The 22,798-nt window shown below is 42.7% G+C and overlaps 1 protein-coding gene across 1 annotated transcript; it reads right to left on the bottom strand.

Annotated features, from left to right (window-relative positions):
* Positions 1–57: 57 nt before the first annotated feature.
* wech (tripartite motif containing 71 protein wech) lies at positions 58–15,073 on the bottom strand. Its single transcript, XM_022853806.2, has 10 exons — positions 14,813–15,073; positions 11,538–11,969; positions 11,041–11,339; positions 9,265–9,497; positions 7,644–7,792; positions 7,157–7,404; positions 6,650–6,797; positions 5,170–5,310; positions 4,700–4,940; positions 58–3,115 (listed from the first exon to the last, which is right to left on the bottom strand). The coding sequence occupies exons 2-10, from the start codon at positions 11,958–11,960 to the stop codon at positions 2,784–2,786; spliced, it is 2,214 nt and encodes a 737-aa protein (XP_022709541.1). The 5' UTR covers positions 11,961–11,969; positions 14,813–15,073; the 3' UTR covers positions 58–2,783.
* Between the last annotated feature and the right edge of the window lie 7,725 nt (positions 15,074–22,798).

Below are 22,798 nucleotides of genomic sequence, written 5' to 3'. Positions count from 1 at the left end.
CTATAAATATAGGAACTCAGTCAACAGACTGCGAATGGAAGGGCCGGGGGGGGGGGGGGTTGCTTAGAAACAGGGAAGCTAAATCTGAGTCGGAAAAGATGAAAGATAGCTTGTGAAGTATGTAAAAGGTGTAATATTTTGATAATGAGGTAGCCATTTTGTATAGTCTGCTCCTTTGGCGACGGATGATACTAAACCATACGTTTTAACACTTCTCTCTTCTTTTCTCTTTTACATTCGTTAAATTTTCCAATAAATTAGATTTCCGGCGATTTTGCGGCCATTGGCAGCATCACCGTCGTCACCAGCGTAGGAACTTGAACTAATTTACAACTATTTTCATTATTTAGCATTAGCAGTATTAATGTTATGGTTGAAAAGTGACAATGCTCTTCTCGATTTAGTTGCCAGAAAATCTATGCAGGACCTATTCTTCGTCTTGTCACTTTGTTGTTTCTCCATCTTTGGTAGTTGCTGTAGAAACCTTCTGTGGCATCGTCAAGTTCATACTTATCACTGTTCAGCTACTGTTTTCCCTATCGAGATGTAAATAGTTCCTTCACTTACGCTTGAAGCCAATTTTTATTTAGGAGTAAAGTTGTCGTTACTTCCAGCAATAATAATCTTACTATACACAAGACCTATGTATTTTGTATTCACTAGTATTTATCTCTTGACAGATGTCACTATACAACGAATCATCTTACCGCGACCTTTTATACAGATTTATATATCTAAATATATAATGTAAAGTACAATAACTAAGTTGTTCTAGCAGCTTTCATTATTATATTATATAATATTATAGTAGTATACCTATTAACTAAAGCGTTCAAAGCCGCAAAACGGCTGTACGTGTTTCATTAACCATCAGCTTGTTCGTGCCGAAATCATTCTACCTAATAGGAACTTTCGTTCGTAGGAACTTTGTGACCGAGTCGGTTTTGCACTGGGTACCGTCATAAGCACCCCGAGCCTCCTTCAGCATCAACTTTTCTCCTTCACCTATACTTTCTTTTTGTCTTAAACATCTACATATTATATATGGAATTACTAGGGCTATCATTACATTGTTGGGCATGACTAGAGATCACACACGCCAGATTATATCAACCTCCTAAGGGTCGGTCATCTGTTAGGTTTTTGCAGCTTCTGAAAGTAAATTAGACAGAGGGGTTCAGATTTACCGGAACTCCGATCTACTCTGATGCAACTTGAGATCATTGGTTGTATATGCTACGGCGTAAGGTCTGGACAAGGTAGATGGTCAAGTAGTGAAAGGGGCTAACGTGCAAAATGTGGACAAGACACGCAACTGCAGATCCTGACTGCAGCCTTCCACTACTCCAATCATCTTATAAATGAATTACCGTCACCATTTTTAATTAAAAACAGTGATGTACTAACAACGTTAATTATTCCCGTGTAGATGGATGCGACGTACCATTCATTCGCGTTGTACGATCAAGAATCGGCGCTATATGCCATATGTATGTACAATAGGAATCGCCGTTACTTAGATGCTGTTCTACCGATTTAACCTCACTGATGATGAGGAAAAACGGCTATCAGTTTTTCAAGAGGACAATGTTATTTTCGAGTGTTTTTTTTGGTTACTAGTTTTTGATTGGACGCATAGTCGATGGAAACACTTTTGGGCAAAATCTAATAACGTTAAGTTTACTATATATATATATATATATATATATATATATATCATCTTTCGTTACTCTAAAGTTCTTCGCCGATAACCGCTTAATGTCCTAATTAAGAATTCGACTATAAACCTTCTTAGTATGACTAGTCGACACTCCGCTATTTAGTCTAGCTTGTTAATTATTATAATATAAAAGTTGTTTCATGTCACTTGTTCCAACACCGGCTTTTCGATTCATACCTGAATCAGTAATTGTGGCAACGACTGAGACATATTCCCTCACCACTTCTTCGAGACATCAAGGGTGGTCTCTTTGAAGGTTCATAATAATAATAATGTTATTATATCATGTAGCAAAAACCTTGATATAGGCATATGCTTTGCTTTTAGAGTTATCGTGTATTTTCTAACGCTTTTTCTCGAAACCATTAAAAGATTTTCTGTTCGCCGATTTTGCGTTTTTGAAGGAACCTTCCACTTATCAAACTATTCCGTTTGCAAAAATGTAATGCTTGCAGAAGTAGTCAAATGTCGGCCTCCTAGGCAATTTATCAGATGCCCCTTTTTGGTGGGGCGCAAGTAAGCAAATAGTCTGTGACTCACCTAGAGTTGTTCATTGTGATATCTATTACTGAACGGTTAAGGCTTTCTAGAACCTCCGTATTGATAATGAGATTATTGAGTTCTATACGACACATTGAGCCTTAATTGCAATTCTGTAACGTTACTCGACACTTCATTTAGGTTGATAGACTTATCAGTCTTTGTCATCGTAATTGTGCATATTAAATATACACCGACCTGTAGCAGCATGATGGCAAGGCAAAAAAGCATTTTATATTTTATCTCCAAATTGAGATATCTAAATAGGCAATAAACTGTGTTATATAAACTAATAGAGAAAAAAAAAGCGCAAATATCTATCCACCAAGTACTTCTACATGTACAATTTTAGGATAAAATAACTTCGTTTGGGATTACTATACTTCGGATATGATTCGTATGATTTATCATCACTGTTTTCGATACTGATTTTCTCCGAGACAAATTGATACGAGCCAATTTTTGCAACAAGTGAAGTTTCTTAGCCAAATCTGTCTCATACGTTCTTCAAAAACATTTTTCGTTAGAAAATTTGCACTCGATGGTTTCCAAAATCGACAATAACTATACGACCTTCAGGTGATATGGCTACTCCTGAGGGTCGATCCATTTGACCGCAGTCGCTTCCCGGTTGTCCGAAGGAACACAGAAATGTGCCATCTGGCCGAAAAACCTGGACTCTGTTGTTACGCGAGTCGCAAACGATGATATGGCCCTCAGAATCGACTGCAATGCCCTGCGGTCTCGTGAACTCACCACTACCCGAACCCTCAAAGCCAAGAAATTGCGCCGATCGAAAATCATTTCGGATGACGACAATCCTGTGATTGTTGAAGTCCGTGACGACCATGTTACCTGGGAAGGATTGTTATTGTTAGACGATCTAAGATTAATTACAATATTATTATTGTGAAAAATTATTCAAATAGTCGCATCTAGGTAGAGCTAAATACGGTTATGAAAAGTACAATTGCTCATAGCTATCAGACTTTCAAATAGCCATGACGGTCCAAAGGTTTGACAGGGAACGAATAGAACGTTCTATTCATTCCCTGTCAAACGTTCACTTTCCGGTCAATGTTCTATAACAGAATGGTTATTTGGTTGTTGAAGTAAAGCTCTAAAACCGTTAAGTTCTAAATTTGTCCCAAAAACATTTCAGAACTACCCCAGAACTGCGATTAACCTAATTAAGGCGCTTTTGCAGGTAAATTTAGTCTCATTGTGATGCAGGACAGTGTTCCGGCCCACGTTGTATTGACCAGGTTTGGTACGATGAGATTTCAGCTCTTTTAGCTAAAAACTTGGTTAGATATCTAAATGTTCAATTACTGTATGCACCCTGTTGTAATCACATCAGAAAGCTACAAAACTGGGCTCCAGATCAGGTCACTTTCAATCTGTCTAAATTATTGGGCATTTTCTTTTTAAGAAAAATTCACAAAACATTAAAGCAGTGGCCGTAATTCGTTATGTTCGATTTGCCGCTTTGTCACAAATTACCACTAATGTAGCTAGCAACTGAACACGCGACGCTAAAGTGGCCACTAACTACAAACGGTCAACGACGACCGTCTACGGATTCTGTGCGATTCCCGTGAAATGGACAATTCGGCCTTTAAAAAAGTTTCTGTCATCATAAATGAAAATGTTGGCCAGCTGTTTCTGCCGAACTTCATGACTCTCTGGAGCCCTTCTCTCTGTCGTTATCGCGTTCCGTAATGGGCCTGATTAGCGACGTTCTAGTAAACAGAAGCTGCTGGAATAGCTATTGTCCTTTCTGATGAGTAAATTCACCTATGGACCAGCGACGTCGACCTTCCCACTTGTGCTATAAGCAATTTCAAGGCCAGTCTCTTATTTTATATATGTACTGCGTACGTATGAAGTTTTAAAAATGAACGGCTGGTATTGTTAGCTTATGAGAAACATGTACAGCCATAGCGCCAACGGAAGCTTCTAGTATGATCTTTGCCGGACCCACGACAACTAAAGTGCCAGCGAGAGAAAGCGCCCTTTACGTGAAGCCATAACCGAAATATAATGGCTTCGTTAAGTGTAATTAATTTGGGTACATCGTGCGGCGATTTACAGCAGCAGCAGCAGCAGCAACTATCGTGAAATGCACTTGGAACTAATAGAAGACAACCACCTGGTTGGTTCAGAAACTAGGATAACAGAAAATCCTTGATTTCAGCTCGTTAAGAGATGATTGTTAAATGATATAAGAGATAAAAAATGTAGAAGTCTAACTTCATTTTCGTGTTCACTTAAAATAATGGTATAGAATGTCTTCCGACTGTCCCTAGACACCCTACAGGCAATAACAACAACTGCGCGATATTTTCTACTTGTTTATTCTCCGTAGGAGTTATTGGTGGAAAATACGCGATCGAGAGATTATCGATTTTACTATTATTTGGTTCGTTTGCCTCATACCCTGAAGATCGAAGGCGACTCCTCTAGGCGAGTCAAACTGTTTCCAGAGTGCTCCCTCGAAACCGTACTTATTGATGAAGGCGCCCTCTGGTGAGAAAAGCTGCACTCGATGATTTCGTGTGTCCGACACCAGTATTTGATTATCGGCATTTACCGCAACGTCCCATGGATAATTGAACTGGCCGAGCTTCGAACCTCGTTCGCCGAACTTGGTTATGAAGTCTCCTCTACCCGAAAATATCTGAAACAAATACATGATTTGAAACTGCCATTAGGTTTTCTTTAGTATAAAAGGAGGAGGAGGAGGATATCCATTTTGGCAGGAGCAGCGTCGAAGTCCTAGGCAGCTTCGTTTATACCAACTAAATGTAAAAACAGCTTCTCTACCAGAAAACATTTTATAGTCAGTAGGAAGCATATAACTAAAGGTAAATCGAAGTAAAGCCGAAACTACACGACGTATGTCTTACTTGTATGCGGTGGTTGTCCTTATCAGCAACAATAATTCGCCCTGAAGAGTCAATAGTTACCCCAGCTGGCCTATCAAACTGGCCCGCCTGAGAGCCCGGAGTCCCAAAACTCAGGTGGAAAGAACCGTCCGGGTTAAAAATCTGCAACAAATGCGCAAGTCACTCATAGCTGTCTCAGACAACAGAGCCTACAGAGCCTAATCTATTTCATGTGATGTAACCAGTAGACGTTGAGTAACGTGCAGGCAATCCCTACGATGATTCTATAGAATGCTGCTAGTAATAATCATCACTACAGATACACTATTCGGAATTCTGGAGAGAACCAGATATTTCAATATGACACGGTTAATATTCGACACATAAACTGAGCATTTTACTTAAGGGTAACTAGACTATATGTCAGTGGTTATGTACCGTTTCAATGGGACAGGATTGTTTGATTCGTCTATATCAACAACAGCCTTTTTTTCAGTCCCTTCCTGCACAAACGATAGCAAGCATCAGATATATAGGCGCAGAGCCGTTAATACGGTTAGGTTCTAGTTTGAGGTCGTCAGTTTCCTCGGGGGTGTGGGATGTGACCTGGTCCGCTCCGTTGATCATAACATAGCATCTGTGAGCGAGGATAACCCATGCACTCGTTCTCTGACCTCAACAGAGGAGAGCGCAGCTCATGAGTGTGGTACCACTAACGAGACAAGCAACGTGAGTCTGAGTTCTGGGAGAAATCATTGGGAGGTCAGCATTGTCTACAAAGCGCGTCAATTCGTCACCATGAAGTTAAGCTGTAAAAGGACCCAGTTGCGATGGATGAAGCAAAGTTCGTTGATACCTTTTGTAGACTTGTTCTTTTTGTACGCTGCTGAGATACTAAATTTTGTCATGTTCGAATGGACTTCACCGCATTAATATATGCTCCGTTTCGATACCTAAGAAATATACTTTAAGCACTTCGTACGTTTCACGCTGCCGACATGTATCACAGAGCTTTGTTTAGTACGGTCAAACTTTTTTATTTAAAGAAAAAAATCCCGAGTTCAACGCAACAAGAGCACCCTTGATTCGGAAGTTATTTGAAATAATCGCGACCGCCTGTGTTATTGTCCTTCGTCTTAGACGCATTCCACTGGCTAGATACGATGTGACGCCCTAAACCTTTTGGAAATCTATTTACGTATGATACTTTGGCACAATACAATCGATTTGCCGCAGTAGATAGTGTAGTTTTTTTTTTGTAGCACAATGCTGGACAAATGTCGCTTAAGTTTCATTTTAAAGATGTTTATATTTGCCAAAGCGGTTATTGAGTCAGTGACGATTGCTGGCAATGTGCTGTTATGCACCATTTATCATACGTACTACGTCAGGGGCAAGCCCTTTTCGATATGTGCATTCGTGTCCTTTATCTTCCTGTTTGGCTTTTTACCGTCGGTATTCTTGATAAAAGAAAGACGTGATTTTTTTGCATTCTCCTCACCTGCATCCGGTTATTAGATCTGTCAGCAACGACGATGCGACCCTGATGATCAACGCAGACTCCCCATGGTCGACACAATTTACCTTCTCTCTCACCCTCACCCCCAAACACCACAATCGGTCGTTCACTCGGAAGATTCTCATATGACCTAGAACAGTAACGGTATAATCAGCAATTGCATAATACAAACAAGTATTATACAATATATAGAAAAGAAACATTCGAGTTAACTTACGAGTTGATCGCTATACTTGAAACACATTACTCTATATAATCAGCTTTGTATAAACGACAAGTAAAGGATCATCGGCGAGCGAAGTTATTGCATCTGCAGTGAAGTTTGATTTTCACTCTTCGTGTCATTCAGCCACACAGACCCTGCCGTAAACGCCGCGTAATGTTTCTTCTAGTTCGTACAGCAACAAAGCCACAGAACACGCTTAAAGCCGCATAAAGACGGGTATTTAACGTGCCGTTCAATACCCGTCTTTATGCGGCAATACACACCTGCCTAAACGTACGTTGATACTGTACGGGGATTGCGCAACCGGGGCACCCCGAAGCGTTACAACCATATGGTGCAGACCTTCGATACACGGTCTATAACTGAATGAATAACTTCCATCACGATGGTCGCTGGCGTCGACCCGTTGGGTGAAGCCTTGTGGAGTCGTGATTGCCGCGATGAAGTGTTCACCCCCGACTATCGTCTTCTCTGACAGGTGATTGTAGGCTTCAACCTTAAACGTTGCAGTCTGCTCATACAAGTGATAAGGTAACGTTGTAGAAAAATAAATTGCCATACAAAGAAATGGCCACTTTGTTTGTTGTTTTGCTATAGGCATTTAGAAATCTGACATGTCAGGAAAAGATCTTCTGCGTAAACAGTAAAATGATAGCTATTGTCGAAACTAAAAACCTGACATTTCAACAGCGATTTTCTCTACTATAGACTTTGTTTAACCTAAACAATCTGAGAATATGCAGCGCTTACCTGCCCGACAACGGCACCCTTGAGAGCTTCCCCAAATACTTTGCAATGCATGGGAAAGCTCGCAGTTGAGATATAACCGAGGTTACTAAGTAATGGTATATCTGCTATCGTGAAATCAATACGATCGTCTTCGTATGGTGTTGACAGAACTGAAACGCCAATAAAATAAGAAAAAGGGTCCCGCGTCAGAGACCGCTGCATCGAGGGCAGGTCTAACTAAGAGCTGAGCACAGCTCTCTCGTGTTCACTTGATATTTGCGCTACTCTATGCTCCAACTAAACAAGATCAATAGTCTTTCAATTCAATAGACAAATATTTAATGTGAAGTTTTTTCATAACATAAAATAATTATACCTCATAAGTACAGTAATGAATTTGCTCAGTCAAGATCGGCCATTTATTTCAATTACTAGTTTTAGGTACGGATACAAAAACATGCTTTTCCTACTTTAGAAATCGAGCTCGGGGTAGACATGCGAGAAATACTATCCTGTATGTTGGCCGGGGGTTTTTCCATTTTTTGTTGAAAAATATCTGTAGATGCTTCTCGGAGTTTTTCTCAGGGCTATTAGAAGAGCTTGGTCATGCGGAACTGTCGACGGCCTGTACAGATCTTCCCTGCTCCCATCAACGTCTCAAAAGAGGAAGAGACAATGCGCAGAAGTTAAGCGAGCTCTCTTTTCCTCTCCGCTTCTTTCCATCGCTAATTTTGATCCATTAGCCTCACACACTAAGAGTCATGCCGAGCTCAAATCAAATTTACTTGCCGGTTTAGTGTGAACTCGACCAGGTCGTACTCGGCCACCGTAGGCGAATGCTTGTACTTAGACTGCATGTGGAGGAGCTAGCTGTCAGGCGTTTGTAGACCTCGCTAAATTAGCCTGAATTAGGTCTAGTTCAACGAATAGAAACGGGCAACATGGCATAGTAAGAACAGCAATGCTAGCGCCAGCAGTAACTACGGGAGTGGTCTCAAAAGTCTGCCAGACGAGAGTTCACGTCGAGTCGAGTCATCAAAGATGGGCCTGCTTCGGTTCAGATCGGTCACTCATTTTGTCTGCTAAGAACCGCTCGCTCTCAAACCACCCATTCCGGTAAAGAAAGGACATTTCATCCGTCTTTATTGGCAACTACCTCTACTGCTACGCCGCCGGGGGGTACTTATATGTATGTAAAAATAGATAACCTAGTAACAATGGAGAGAAAAATTGAAGAATGGAGAATATATGTCGGGGTTCGGTAAGCTGGTCACACATTAGCCAAATAAACACTGTATAAGGGCGTGTGCCGTGACATCTGAACGGAAAGCAGTTCAGAAAAAGCGTTGAACTATTGTCATGACACATATCCACAAAACAATGAAAATAGCTCAAGCCAAAAATCAGCGAATAATAGCGCGTTACACATGATTAAACCAAATTTAATACATCAAGTCAATCTAACGACGCTTGTGATCGAACGCAAAGTGGGGATGCTAATCAGTCAACTTCTAGGTACAAGTATGTTCACAGCACCACCATGGTGACCTCAGAACGTGCCGACGTTCGGGAGAAGGCTGTAACGCTAAATAACACTTAGAACTCCAAATATCTTCACTTTACATATGTGTACATTACTAACCAGCCTGGGTTGCAGCGGCACTGAGTTGTGGCAGCACCTTTGTGGCCTTGACGAAGTCGAGTTCACTAGCGGATGCAAGAAAGTCACGGAGGGCACGCGCGTGCTTCCCCAATTCGAGAGTCGCCTGTTCAATCTGTTCTTGCTGCGCCTTAAGTAATTTGCCCTTGAGCAGCCGGATTGACTCCACCTTTGATAGTAACTCTTTCTCTCGCTCCTCAAGAGAGGAGAGTTGTCTGAAACCATTAAGATTTTTCTCTTTCTATAACTTTTTATCTTGTAGTGAATACGTTTATTTTCTGTATAGGTCTGAAACACGCCACTGCTTGATTATTCAACGGTGAATTTCGTAAATATTGTTCGATCGATTGAGGTACCAATACATCTTTTAAGACATCTTCCTTAGCTGTTATGTGCCAACCAATAGTAATTGTCTTCTACTGGGGGTTTTTTATGAATCTGACTATTAGAACATTAAATAGCTAATTATAGTATCTAGAAATGAAGAAACGACGCAGAAGACTTATGCACGAGTACATGATCGGTGCATATGAACTGATATAAAAGAAGGTATGCACATAGTAGTCAACTTTCTAAGACCACAGCTCGAAAACTTAGCTTAATACGAACGTAGGATAGTCAACTTTAAGATTTCTAAGATATTACCACAAGTAATGGACCTCGTAGCGCATCGGTTACCGGTTTCGCCTCGACATTAGCCTTCAGCCTACTAACAAAAATAAAGCAAAAAGACCTCAAAAAGCGCCCTAATCAATATAAGGCAAATCTGGCGCTAAGGTTTGAAAACCTGACAGGAATACGTGGCTTTAAGTTACAGTAAACAACTTACTTACTACTATTACCTAGGCGATCACGTATGCATATAAATACGATACGAACAACAGAACAAACACCGGCTTTGCTGTATAGAGTATTTGCCTCCATTGGTCAATAATAATGCCAACAACGTCGTGTGCAAAGAGGTATGACACGAGAAAACAAAAGCTGTAACGTCCACCGAGGAAATGAGTCGGCAATCCCCAACCATCGATGATGAAGGTCTACATCGTCAATTTCATCGTCGTGAAAACGACACTGTCACAACCGTTATATTATTGCACATATCCAAATGCAGATATGTGTAAAGCAACTGCTCATAAAAAAGAAAAAAGATTAAATTGATGTACACGCTTTTAGGACCACGTGCCTTATCAGGCTAGCCAGATCTTAACGCGTACCTGCATAAGGCCATACGCTAAAAGCTTTTTAATAACTGAGACGAGTGAACTGCAGTGCCCAAGAAAATCACGAGTGGACCACTGACAGCGCCAGTGCTGTGTTTGTGAACGCGGCCAGGTCGCTAAAAAGTTGCCCATTAAATCACGCCTACCCGTATAAGAACCTTCAACTTCTGCCAGAAACAGATGTCATTTTCAGATTGTTCAACTAGAAGGTTTAACGAACCTCAACCGCTAGCAGGGAAAGCTTAACGTAAACGATGCAAAATGAGCCCTCTACTCCTGACAGGAGACAAGATCCCCATAGTATCTGCATAAGAAACACAGCTAACTTCGATCGAAACTTTCCTTCTAAATAATCCTTCTACTACGAAAAATGCTTTCTGAAGCAGTGGTTCATGACAGTATCGAACCTAGAATTCTAAACGTACATGAATATAAAGTTCAGCCAGTGCTCTCTGTCTTATCTTGATGCACCTGTCTTCGATTTAAACCACAAGTGAATTTAGTAATAGTAATAATAATAATTGAGCAACTGTACCTGCGTATAGCCCCACGGATCTGCGATGCAACATCATGCGTCTTCTGTTCGACCCGCTTGGCCATGGCCTGATTATTCACGAGGCCTTCCTGCAATACCTTGAGTTTTGTTTCGGTCTCCTTGAGGGAACGTTCAACAAAGCTTCGTCCATTATCTATTGCCTCTCGTACATATTGTAGACTGTGCCCTTTGTGGGCTGTGGTACATTTTCCACACAAAGGCTTGTCACAGTTGTCGCAATAGATGTAAAGGCTGTCATTGTGTTCGACGCATGCTCGAGGATGGTACTGTTTAAGATCCTGAAAGCGAATCTGGTATTACTCATAGGCACCAATGTTGTTCCGTTTTTCTGAGTTAGAAAAATAGAACACGATTATCGTTTGCACACAGGTGTATACATACGCTTAATAGGATAAATAGGCAAGGATAATCTGTTTGGTTATAATCTCAGCGGACGTGATTGGGTATGCTGGACTACCGATCGCTGTAACACTTACAAGTGAGGGTGATGGTGCAAACCGTAGAATAGTGTGATCTCGAGTAAGACGAACTCTCTGATGAGCGTTGATACAATTCTCACACAATAACTCGTTGTTGCAGTCTCGACATCTTCCTTTGGCATGGTTCCGATCATCGCATGATGAGCACAAAGGCAATACATCGTTTAGACGGAGACTCGCCAAATTCAAACATCCGGCTAAGTCGAGCTTGCTGCACTGCGGACATTGGAAGGGCCCGCTTTCCACCAAACATTTTGCGCAAACGGTATGCGAACATGGCAGCACCTTGGGAAGACCTCCCAAGTTGCTATCAAAGCACGACGAGCATGTCAAAAAGCTAGTCCCTACCCGTAATGAATGGAGAGGACTGCCAAGCTGTCCTAACGATGGCAATAAGTCGACGTGTAACGGGAGCGACATCCTGCAACTCTGCAATGAACAAAACATAAATATGAAAATTTTAGTTCAGTACATCGCTTAGGACAAATAATAGCTCGATCCAACAATCAAATAGTCTTTATGTGGTCTGCTTGACAGTCCTACGAAAATGTGAACGCTCGTATACAAACCCTTAATAGGATAATCGATTCATATAGTTCATGGCAAAACATCGGCACGATTGATTGGTAGATTGCATTTATCGTTCTGTTGGTAAATGATGTGGCATTGAACCTAATGAATGCGATTACTGGAAATAAACAACAATCGGTATAAAGTGGACGACCGTTTATTTACTCCAATTTTGTTTATTACAGTCATTTGGTCCTATATTCTGCCTACTACAACTACAACAAATTGAGCAGTATCTTACACATTCAAAAAGCCTAGAAGAAGAACCGCTATTCTTCATCTGGAAACGCTTGACAATCACTCGCAGTATAATTGAAGGCATAGCCTAATACCAACGCGCACGAAAGACAGTTGCTACAAAGTTTGAAGTCGTTCTAAAGCACACCAAAACGTTAGTTACCTTTCGCTCCAGACGGCTTCTACGACCCTTTATTAAGACCCTGACCGCTGAGTGATATCTCTTCCAGTCTGTGCACTATACTACTGTAGTGTTCTGTGCCAGCCAAATATAGGTCAACTTCTTCTTAGGACCAAGGAAAGCTTGTCTCTTATATTGTCCAGACCAAAGGCTCTTTAATCGGCTGTGACCCAGTGTCGCGATGTACGCAGGCAAATCAGGTCAAGTTCGATCGCACTAATTTTTCGATTTCTCTCGCTGTCTCAGCTTACCTTTCTCTGTTTGGCGGCGAATCGAAAGCACTCCCGAAGCGTCGAACTTGAGATGCCTGCCGCGGGTCTGCGCCAAGTCGGGCCTCTCGAATTTTGCGGTGACGACCCTCAACCTTTCCTTCCCCACACAGCATCACACTCCCCCACATGCGACGCGTTCAACGAATAGAACTGTTAGTTGTATCGAATACATATGTTACAGATGTATAGAGTGTGTTGACAGGCGTCAACCGTCGAGTTAGCCTTGAGGACGCCTCCACCCCTTTCAGCCTTGAATTTCGGCAACAATCCGGGATCCCGAGAGAACCATCGCCGCTTGCACCGTTTCCACGCGTAGATGATGGCAGATCGCACCGGTAGTGACGATATAGGAGACTAGCACGAGTGACGCAGATCAAGGTCGCTGCGGCCAACTATTGTTTTTGCCGTCGCTTTAACGGAATTGTAGGCGGGTAGGATATGTGCCACGGGCTCCTGTCGCATGCACGATGAGGACTGGCATGCGCGACATAGAAAAGAATGTCGCATGTAAACGACGAGCCTTGTAGGCAGAACAATGTAAATGATAGCAGAGGAAACGACCGCCAAAAGCCCGTTAAACTAAGGACCTGAAAGGACTAAGGACCCGATACGTTTATGAGGGACAAATTTAACAGTTGCTGTCTACTGCGATAAACATCGAGGGTGGAAGGACAGAGAAAGCGAGGGAGAGAAAGATGCTGCCTTTGGGTCTGCATGTATGTATGCTTGTCTACAAACCTCAGTGTCCTCACTAGTGCACAGTCCTTACTATGATACTGTAATGCAAAGCTCAAGCGTTTCTGTAGGCGATTCGGTTGATGGTGCTGGTGGTGGTGATGATGATGATGATGATGGCGATGCTGATGATGGCTAATAGGCGAGAGTGTCTCTGAGCCTCTCTGTTGCGCGGGGGTCGCGAGACTGCAGGTCATACAGAAGAAATAGCCAAGTAGATCTATGTTCTGTATCCGTCTCCAGTACACTGTGTTCATAGTGCAGTTGAGTGGGAGGCGAAAGCGTGTGCGAAATCACCCCCCAGTCCCCACTGAGCGACCGGCAAAGGAAGACCGACCGGGAGCTCAACCGGCAAACGACGGGGAAAGACAGTCAAACACACACACACACACACGGACATAGCGCACATCTATTGCACTATATAGTCCTCCGTTGTATATTCAAGGTACTAATGATGCCATCGAAAGCTGCAGTTCCAATAGCAGATTGTACTCGTTGCGCACCGGTGTAGTTCTGAACGTCATAGGTTCAGTACCAGAAATGGAACAGAGATTCGAATAGAGCAAGTCAAAGCACAGCTCTACTTGCTTTATCAGTCACTGCGAATCTATTGTAGATTCTCTATAAGCGTCGGAGTGGCGAAAACCCAGGGCAGAGAAACATGCGGGGGTCAACTAGGACTGGGGGTTTGGGGGCGACAAGGGAGTAGGCGAGCTCTGATGACTCAGGTCTACTCCTCCGCCACCGGCAGCGGCGCCACCGCCTTTAATACAGTCACCGCTACGATGACACTCCACGCTTGCTCGTTCACCCACTTGGTAACACACAACTAACTTTGCTCCTCAATAGAAAATGTGGATGGTCCACTATTTTTTTTTTTTATTAGAAACGAGCATTTCATTACCTATCGCCGTACTGCTCTAGTTCCAAGGCACCAAAACGAACGAATAAGTAATAATTTTCGTTTAATACTGGGCTATACTAGGTATGAAACACAACTCGAACGCCCGTCATGACGCGAAACTTGTATTATGTCGCGTTCTGCAGGAATTTAAGCTCTGGACTAATCTCGAATAGCGCGAAATGGCCGCGCGAAACGAACGTCCGCGCGGGGTGTTCCTATCCTTTCATTATCGAGGCTGCAGAGCACTAGAGCAGTCTAAAGCCTCCGTCGTCAGAGCGTTCGAGTTTAAATACACGATGTTCATACTATGTATCAAAGTGACAGATGTACAACTGCCAATACTGAATGGTTAGTACTCGAGTACTTTACTTACGGCTTGCACTGCGGAGGCTCCGACGGATCCGATCGCAATCGGATCTCATCCGAATCGTCTTGTCTTGCTCAGTCTTCGTATCACCTGCTAACGCAAATGCGTACGCTAACGAAGTTCCAACATGTTCATCGACCGTCCAGTAAAGTAGCCGACAGTGAAGTGCGCGCACTTCACTGTCCGGCTACACTACGCGGACGACTCGCTCTCCGTGGCTCGCACCACCACCGACTGAAGTGTTGCGCTGACTTGAGCTAACTGCTACACTCTGCTTGTTCTGTCTACTGCGAGTCTACGGTGAGGACTATAGGTCCTTTGCTCTCCTCGTCTGGGAGAGTCTGCTCCTCTGCCTGTAACGAGAGAGTGTGCCGCTGACAGCTCACCCAAAAAATAGCAAAATAAAGATGGCTGCCGCCGCTGCGACCGTCGTCGTACCCGTCGAAAACCGGTCCGACCCGACTACTATAGGCTTACAGCAGCTGCTTGTGCCAGTGCTAGGACGGTAGTTTCAGTAGGAGAGGAGGATTCGGCGAGGAGCCCGCGCGGGCTCAATCGGCCAAAGCCGCCTCTGTCAAAGTGGAGGAGCGGATGGAAGAGCAAGAGGGAGAGTTGATAGTTTTTATGTGAACCGACTTGCTCCTGCTGCTTCTTATGCTTGGGGGCGCTGCGAGCGTGGGGTGGTGAGGGTGGAGTTCACTGCTTGTCGGGGATGCTGCTGCTGCCGATAGAAACAGAGGTTGGGGGGGGGGGGGGACAACGGCAAAAATGGACATGGTTATATACGGTTGCGTTGGACGTGCCGTCCCAAAACGTTGAAGAATAGCCTATAAAGAATAGGTATGGTTGTAAAAAATGTTTGTATAGGTAGATTGGTGTGTCGAAACGCTTGCTATATCAGTAAACGGTTTTGCTGCTATTTTTTGTGGTCCTTAGTCTAACTTTGTCGAATTCTTCCCGCCGAACTTGGTGTAGTTCACTCCTCTTTCCAAAGGAGTAGGTCGTCTGCTCTTAACGAGAGCCCGCGTATCCTATTTTTCTTTTTATGATATTTAATTGAAACCATTTTTTTTTTATCTACCTACTAATTTTGCGATTAAAAGCTTGGCAGAGTGATTATTGAATACACAAATTTACTACTACCATTCACGATTCTAATCAGAGTCTAATAGATCCTGTAGCTTAGAAGGTACTTTAAACCTGTTTGTTACAAGCAATAGATAAACCTTGATTCCATCCTTAATCTGTGTTGCCATATTCAAATTCATGAATCCATTTCTTTGTATCTACTTTGTACTTCTTGCTCAATTTATGTTTACTAACCCAATCCCAGAAACGTATTTAATTTTATTAGATTCAGACTATTGTAGGATACTCCACTGGATATTGCTATGGCATTTTTGAACTACTTACCTTATTTCATGACAACTTCTATGAAATCTTACACTCAAACCGGCTGCTAATTTTATGCATACCTCAAAGGGGGGTAACTGCAGCGTAAACATAGGAACCTTATTGGTATTTAGTGAGAAAAGTAAATTATTATTAAGTTGTTATGAGTTATCCGACAACGGCCGAGCAAGGTTCAAAAATAAGCTACAAAGCCAATATATACGGGAATACACTTTCCGATGTCGTTTGGTCAACAAACAGAAAAGGTGTAAATCAACCGCAATCTAAGGCTCCATTCAATTCTCAGATTCGAACCAGGACCGGCTGAGCCGGCAGTACGAACAAGAATGGGAGAAACGGACTAGGTATATTGGGTAATTCGAAGGACAGCTAAAAAAAATCGACAAAAATAAGAAAAAAATTGTGAAGACAACGACGAATCGAAGTGAAGTCGCAATTTTTCGTATCTTTTTAAGCCTGGGTGAAATGTGTTGTTCGATACAGGTAACGATTTCTCTTCGTAGCGATAGCAAAAGCTGGGAGCTAAAGTGAGCCCCCAGCTAGCATGGGGGTTGTGACCTAGCCAACTAATATGTAGACCTTACTTGCAAAAGATGGCTTTTAGATAGGCGCCTGGAGCTGCTTTCCGCAATATGAGTGTGCGCAAAGCTACAAGCTCAAAAACACTTACAAACAGGACTCTGTTCTTATTAGATTGAGAAGGGAGTGCTAGAGAACAAAGTCGTAGCCTACAGCCATACAGTTGTGTCACGCTATAGTTTAAAGCCGGTTCCTTGCTATACACAGGTCTATCTAGATACCTAGTTATCGAAGGACAACGATTTTGGGGACATGCACACCGTATATACGAGCACCAAACCGGCCGCAACAGCAGTTTGGTGGAGTACCGCCAATGGCAGTGTCTAAAAAAAAATGGTAGGTGAAATTTGGCACTGCGAACAGTAAATAAGAGACTGAGCGAGTCACAATAACGATGAGAGTTGCTTGCGCGTCCCCTATGACGGTCGTCGTAGCATTACGGCGTACCGTGATATGCTTTGAGCCTATGGTTATCGTTGTCGTGGAAGATATGGCAGTCCTCGGTAGGTAGTGAGGCCGATGCACATGGGACGAAACCAAAGTAACAAACATTGCGACAAAAAGAGACCGATACACCTTCATCTACGGATCGCTAGATAGCTGGCTTGAAGCAGTGATATTTTGGGGGATCAGATTGTATGTTCACCTTCATTGGTTCACCTGGCACGCGCCAAGAGTGTCAAGATTCGAATGTATGAGCTATCAAATTCTGAAAAAAGACGCGGCACGCCTTTAACGCGCAATCATTCTAATAGAAAAAGGGACACGACACAGCCAAATGCAAATAAAATTTATTTCACATATAGTAATGATAGGCGTTGGCGTGATTAAATTTTGTTAGCTAAAACATATCACGGTCGTCTGGTGGAGCGGATCAGTTTTTTTTTATTGATTTATTATTATAATCAGAATTTTATTTTGAGTTGAACATAAGATGATATAGTGGCGTTGAAATCATACTCATTAACTAAAGCTATTATCCATTCAGATTCTTGACTAAAAAGGATTCTGATACATTTATTGTATTAGAGCATAGCAAAGCTTCTAAATACAAAAATTAACTTTATTCAAAAATTCCTGATTCGTGATTATGTACTACAGTCAATGGTATCAAATTGTCCTCGGTACGTGTCTCCGCGACGGCGTAGTGGGTGATGCGCTCAGCTGGGTTCGAATACGGGCGTAGACAGGCTTTGTTTCGTGCTGAGAGCCAGCCGTCTGATAGAGTTATGCCTAACGGTAATACTGTGGTAGACGCAAAATTCGAAAGACTTCCGGTACGCGCACGAACTTCGAAAACTCATCACGATATTTGCAATTTCGAGGTAGGAAAAGTTCATAAAGGATAGTCTCTACCATGTGCTTTTGATAAAACGCTAATGCAGATTCAAAACATTCCCTTATCATTGAATATAGCGTAAAGATAAAGGAAATGGAACGCAGGAAGCTATTCATTAGTCCATACGATGTGCTATGTCATAACCTGGTCAGTGTTTGCTTCTCCAAAATTGGTATGGATAATCAGTATGTAAAGAAACCGTATGTAACGGATTTCCCTATCTAGTTACCAAACAAATTGTACCATTTGTCGACTGAAGTCCGACAAAACGTTTTCGATTATGAATAGCGGATAACGTAGTATTGGCAAATGTATTGAAAATCATAGTAGGAACATAGATGTCCGTAAAAACTTTTTTTTTTTCATTTTCTTAGGTTGAAAGTTGATTGTCCAGCTGTTTATGGTAAGAGAGTGACCCTTTTATTTTTCATCGTTATGGACACAATCTGATAATCTGTAAGTCGTAGATGAATGGCATTGAGTATTTTGGAGGCGGAAACAGGACAATTCATTTGACTATTCCATTAGCGGAACGTGTTTTTGCAGCGAATTCACCCCGTGTAAATCACAAACTGGGATGTGTAACCGATGTGCCTTATCGTAATAGGTCCACGGCAAACAAGACCTCCAGTCAATTTTAAGGCTGTGCATCACAAAACCCCTTAATTGTATGAATAAACAAGGCAACGCTTAAGCTCAGCTCATTCGATGAGGACGACACCTCAATGTTATAGCCAAACGTTTTTTGTGTAACACTAACATGCGTTAAGGCTCGATATTTAGAGCTGGCGTTAAGCTTTCGGACAAACAGAAACAAGGCTTCGACTATGAGTATACCAAACACGTGTTGAGCAGACTGGCCGCTCTCTAACTAAAAGAATAGGTAAGTTCGTATTAATTGAACAAAACATTTACAGCAGACAGGTTATACAAGTTGGCTGAAGAAACATATTCGCCATTAGACAATTTTCAGTTGATAGAAGACTAATTATAAACGTTCTTTAACCTTAACTGAAACTTTTCATTTCATTTTTTCTGGGACATTTTCACTCGGACAGTCTACTTAGCACCTGAAACGTATCCCCTATAGTGGCCAACGACCGTCTCTAAAGCGATCTATCATTATTTAGTATGTATGTATATATTATTACTGAAAATATATACAAATGATCGTCGATCGAGAACATACATTAATTAAGTTTTACCATATAAAACGCTTTCACGATTTCAGAGTTTTCGGTAAGATGATTAAGTGTCAAAAGTTAAAGCTGTAAAAAAAGATCAAAGGCGCCTCTTTCAATGGCTTGCGCAAGTTAAAACAGAAAAAATGTAAGTATTTTCTCTAAGTGCTTGAATAGCTGGATGTGTTTTGATGAGACCATACGAACGGCTCGACGAGGGGGAGGCATTTGCGGTTCTCGTTATTAAGCTATGCCAGATACCTTATAGGAATAGCGTTAATAACAGCAAAATCGATTGGTTTACACTATGGAACTCCCTTCCACGCTCTGTGGCATAACTCTAATCGATGATATCGTAAAGAGCCTCCATTTCAGATTCCTCAAAAGCCAGCTGGGTTTGGATCTCCTAGCGAAGTGTCGCTCGTGATCGGCTTTGTCTCCTAGGGTTCTTGGTCTCGTCCATTCTATATGCAATGTGTGCCCTCCTCCGATATCAACTCGGTCATCATTTCTTCCTCTGCTACGGCTCCATCGTGACAATGTGGTCTGCTAGCCACGTCTCGACTAAGTAAGAGGTTGACACAGGCCGCGAAATAGTTGAATCCATATACACCAGTACTATTAGCTTTCCACTGTTCAAACTTGATGATAGAGTTCTATGTTTGAGAGGTGACGCGTGACCCGACCGAATTTCTGTTAAATAATGCAGCAGTACAAGTAAAGTATAACCGGCTCCTTTTCAATCTTTTTGAAAGCATATGTTTTATCTGTTGTAGATTATTAATTATTGATGTACTCGCCAAAAACGTTCCAGAAGCCAAAAGGGATCAAATAAACGTTTACCATTTTCCCGACCACCAGAACACCTACGCTTTTCCAAATAGAGCTTACAAATGCCTGATAACGTTCCTCTATGATGGTAATGTGTTTCCCTATCGGTTTTATTAGCATGTAAGATGATTTGGATTTGAGGGATCAAATGTTTTTCGTGCTAAAAATTCGCTGTTTGGAACGATGCTTAAGGACAGTGCTTGCAGTAACACGTTTGCGGCATTGTTGCCCACGTCTGGGCATGGGTGTTTGTATAGATCACTTGGGTTTGACAGAAATTGAGGTAAACTCAGAGTTAGCCCTTTCTAGCTGTGCATGGTAGTCAATAGTTACCATTTGCAAACCTGACCGGGTGGCACAGTTGAAATGCGTTAAATGAAACTACGTTTTAGCGCGTACGCGAATATGCATTACGTGACGCTTATCCGTTGGATAACCGTACAATGGATAGGCGAGCCTGTCCTCAGACACGACAATATAACGAAAAATGAAACACGTACGTTTTCAAGAATACGAGTCATCAAGGACGCTTTGTTTACGTTGACTCACGTTCTCTCCGCCAATATTCTACTTTTCCCGATGATAGAATAATGAAATAATTAATAAGATGAACAGCAGCTAGTAGCGGCTATGTTCAGGGATTACAGCTGCTTATTAACAATTTATGCTACCATACTAACTAAACAAACTCATTTTAGAAGTTACGCCTGACTCTCTCTGTAATAGCGTTGCTCCACCACAGCTACAGATAGACTTGCGGCCTAGCATCCTAATGTAGGCCATGCTTGTCATTGCAATTAATCTCAATAGTCACCGCCGGTAGTGACTAGCGGCAGAGAATCGACCACTCGAAGGGGTTCTCTGGCATCTGCGCCATCATCGGAAACTGTACTCATTTGACTGGGCGTCAGCAGGAGCAAGAACCTCATCAATGAATAGCGGCTATTTCGGCAGATAGGTCGATCTAGTCTCTTGTAGAGCGTCCCGTGGCCACCTCGTGACTGTCGTCTCACGTCTCCGAATAGAGCGAGGCCATATCCTTTCTCAATTACTCACTTCTCAACCGCTAAGTCTCCTTTTCTGTTTACAGGGCGCTCCGATTCTCTCTCTCATACCCTGCGCGTTTCCTCTGCTCGTGTTCTCCTCTGTGTTCAGCCTTCTCTCATGTCAATTCCCCGTAAATGCACGCTCTTTTGTACTTTTGGCTTGTATTTTTATCGGCCGGTGGATATCCTCGCGCATGAATGCCAACAATTCTCATGTGTCGTCCTGAAACGCACGACGCAATAGCTGCCGTATCAACATGTAGACAGGCTGAGGCATACCTTTGTATCATGAACCGTAATAGCTAAGCAAGTAGCCGCTGAGTGTTCGCCCGGATTCGTCTGCCCAATTTCTATCGAGCGATCGGCAACTTAGGCCTCGTCGGTGCTACGGCTTTTCTTTCTGCACCTTTAACTCTTCTCCTTCCCTTTTTTCGATCGGATTCAGCCTAAAAAAGCCTTTGACCTCCAAAACCTAAAAGATGAAGGTGCCGTTATGCCAGCTCGTGTATTGCTCCCGTATCGCACGCGCTAGAGTTGCTGTGAATGAAAAAGAGAGTGGAGCCAATAGACTCATTTAAGATCAGGATCGCCGCATCATGGACGCCATGAAATTCACCTGAACGAACTGCGCACAAACTTTCAGACCAACGCAGGCTCTAAGCGAACTGCAAACAGAAATGAACTGAAAAAAAGATGAAATAGACTCTTGCGCAATTTTTAGATGCTAGTTGGCATTCGAGTACTGCGAATGGGTGTCACACTGACGCGCACTACGAATTCACACAGGCAAACGCTCAAACCCGGGCGTGGACATAAATATACGAGCAAAAACATAGACCATCGTGTTCGGTCCAGCCTTTCTGCGCTATTTCAAGTCATGAAACGCTAGAGAATTGAGTGTGACTAGTGGCACACGTCGACCAGTGCGGCTTTTGCCATGCGCGCATATCTTTGAAGAGAAAGGTATCGGGCTCTCCGCGTATCGAGCATTGGAAGTAACTGAAGAGTCTGGGGAGACCTCGCGCTCCAGCCAGGCCGATCAAGGGGTTTAGCCGAGAGTCACTTGCGGGTGCAGCGTGAGATCATGAACGGCTGTTGTAGTACTACGGCAATTTCCGATTGTCCGATTGGATGCCAATGAAGGTCACAATTGCTGCCTGACTGTCTCTGGCGTTTCGCAGAAGCGATAATGCCCAAGGGCACCAAACAAGCGGAGAGCACGACAGCTGGGCGGACATTCTCACCCTCTGCTGCTTTTTGTCTCCAGCAGCGTTTCACTACCGTTGAGTTAGCGACAAATATTTTCACAATTAACCTAAGCCAATTAAGCCACCGCAATCAAGCTATTATATTTCGCTAGTAAATGTAAAAAGAGATCCTTAAGGACAAATAGGCTGTGCCATCGCTCGTGTTTCCTATGATCTAACTGTAAGACGACTCAAATTCATAATTCACTAGTTACCTATAACTATAAAGTATGCTTCCAATTATTGACAAGTCAAGAACATCAGGCCATTATTCGATAGCGAGATACCCTATGTGATGTTGCGACACGTTTGGGCGCGAGGAATCAATGGACGACCCAGACGAATAAGTATAATGA

The sequence above is a fragment of the Varroa jacobsoni genome, unplaced genomic scaffold, assembly GCF_002532875.2.
Source record: "Varroa jacobsoni isolate VJ856 unplaced genomic scaffold, vjacob_1.0 contig02100, whole genome shotgun sequence".
Lineage (NCBI taxonomy): Eukaryota > Metazoa > Arthropoda > Arachnida > Mesostigmata > Varroidae > Varroa > Varroa jacobsoni.
Note: the sequence above shows the minus strand (reverse complement) of the source record. Positions and strands in the feature narration are given on the sequence as shown.

Bases quoted from the DNA above. Each gene is read 5' to 3' on its own strand.
- wech (XM_022853806.2), bottom strand. From the start codon at position 11,960: ATGTCGCTCCCGTTACACGTCGACTTATTGCCATCGTTAGGACAGCTT. The intron at 7,793-9,264 runs GTTAGTAATGTA...TTGGCGTTTCAG, and splicing joins TGCCGCTGCAACCCAGGCTG to TTCTGTCAACACCATACGAA. The intron at 3,116-4,699 runs GTATGAGGCAAA...AATCCTTCCCAG, and splicing joins AGTCGCCTTCGATCTTCAGG to GTAACATGGTCGTCACGGAC.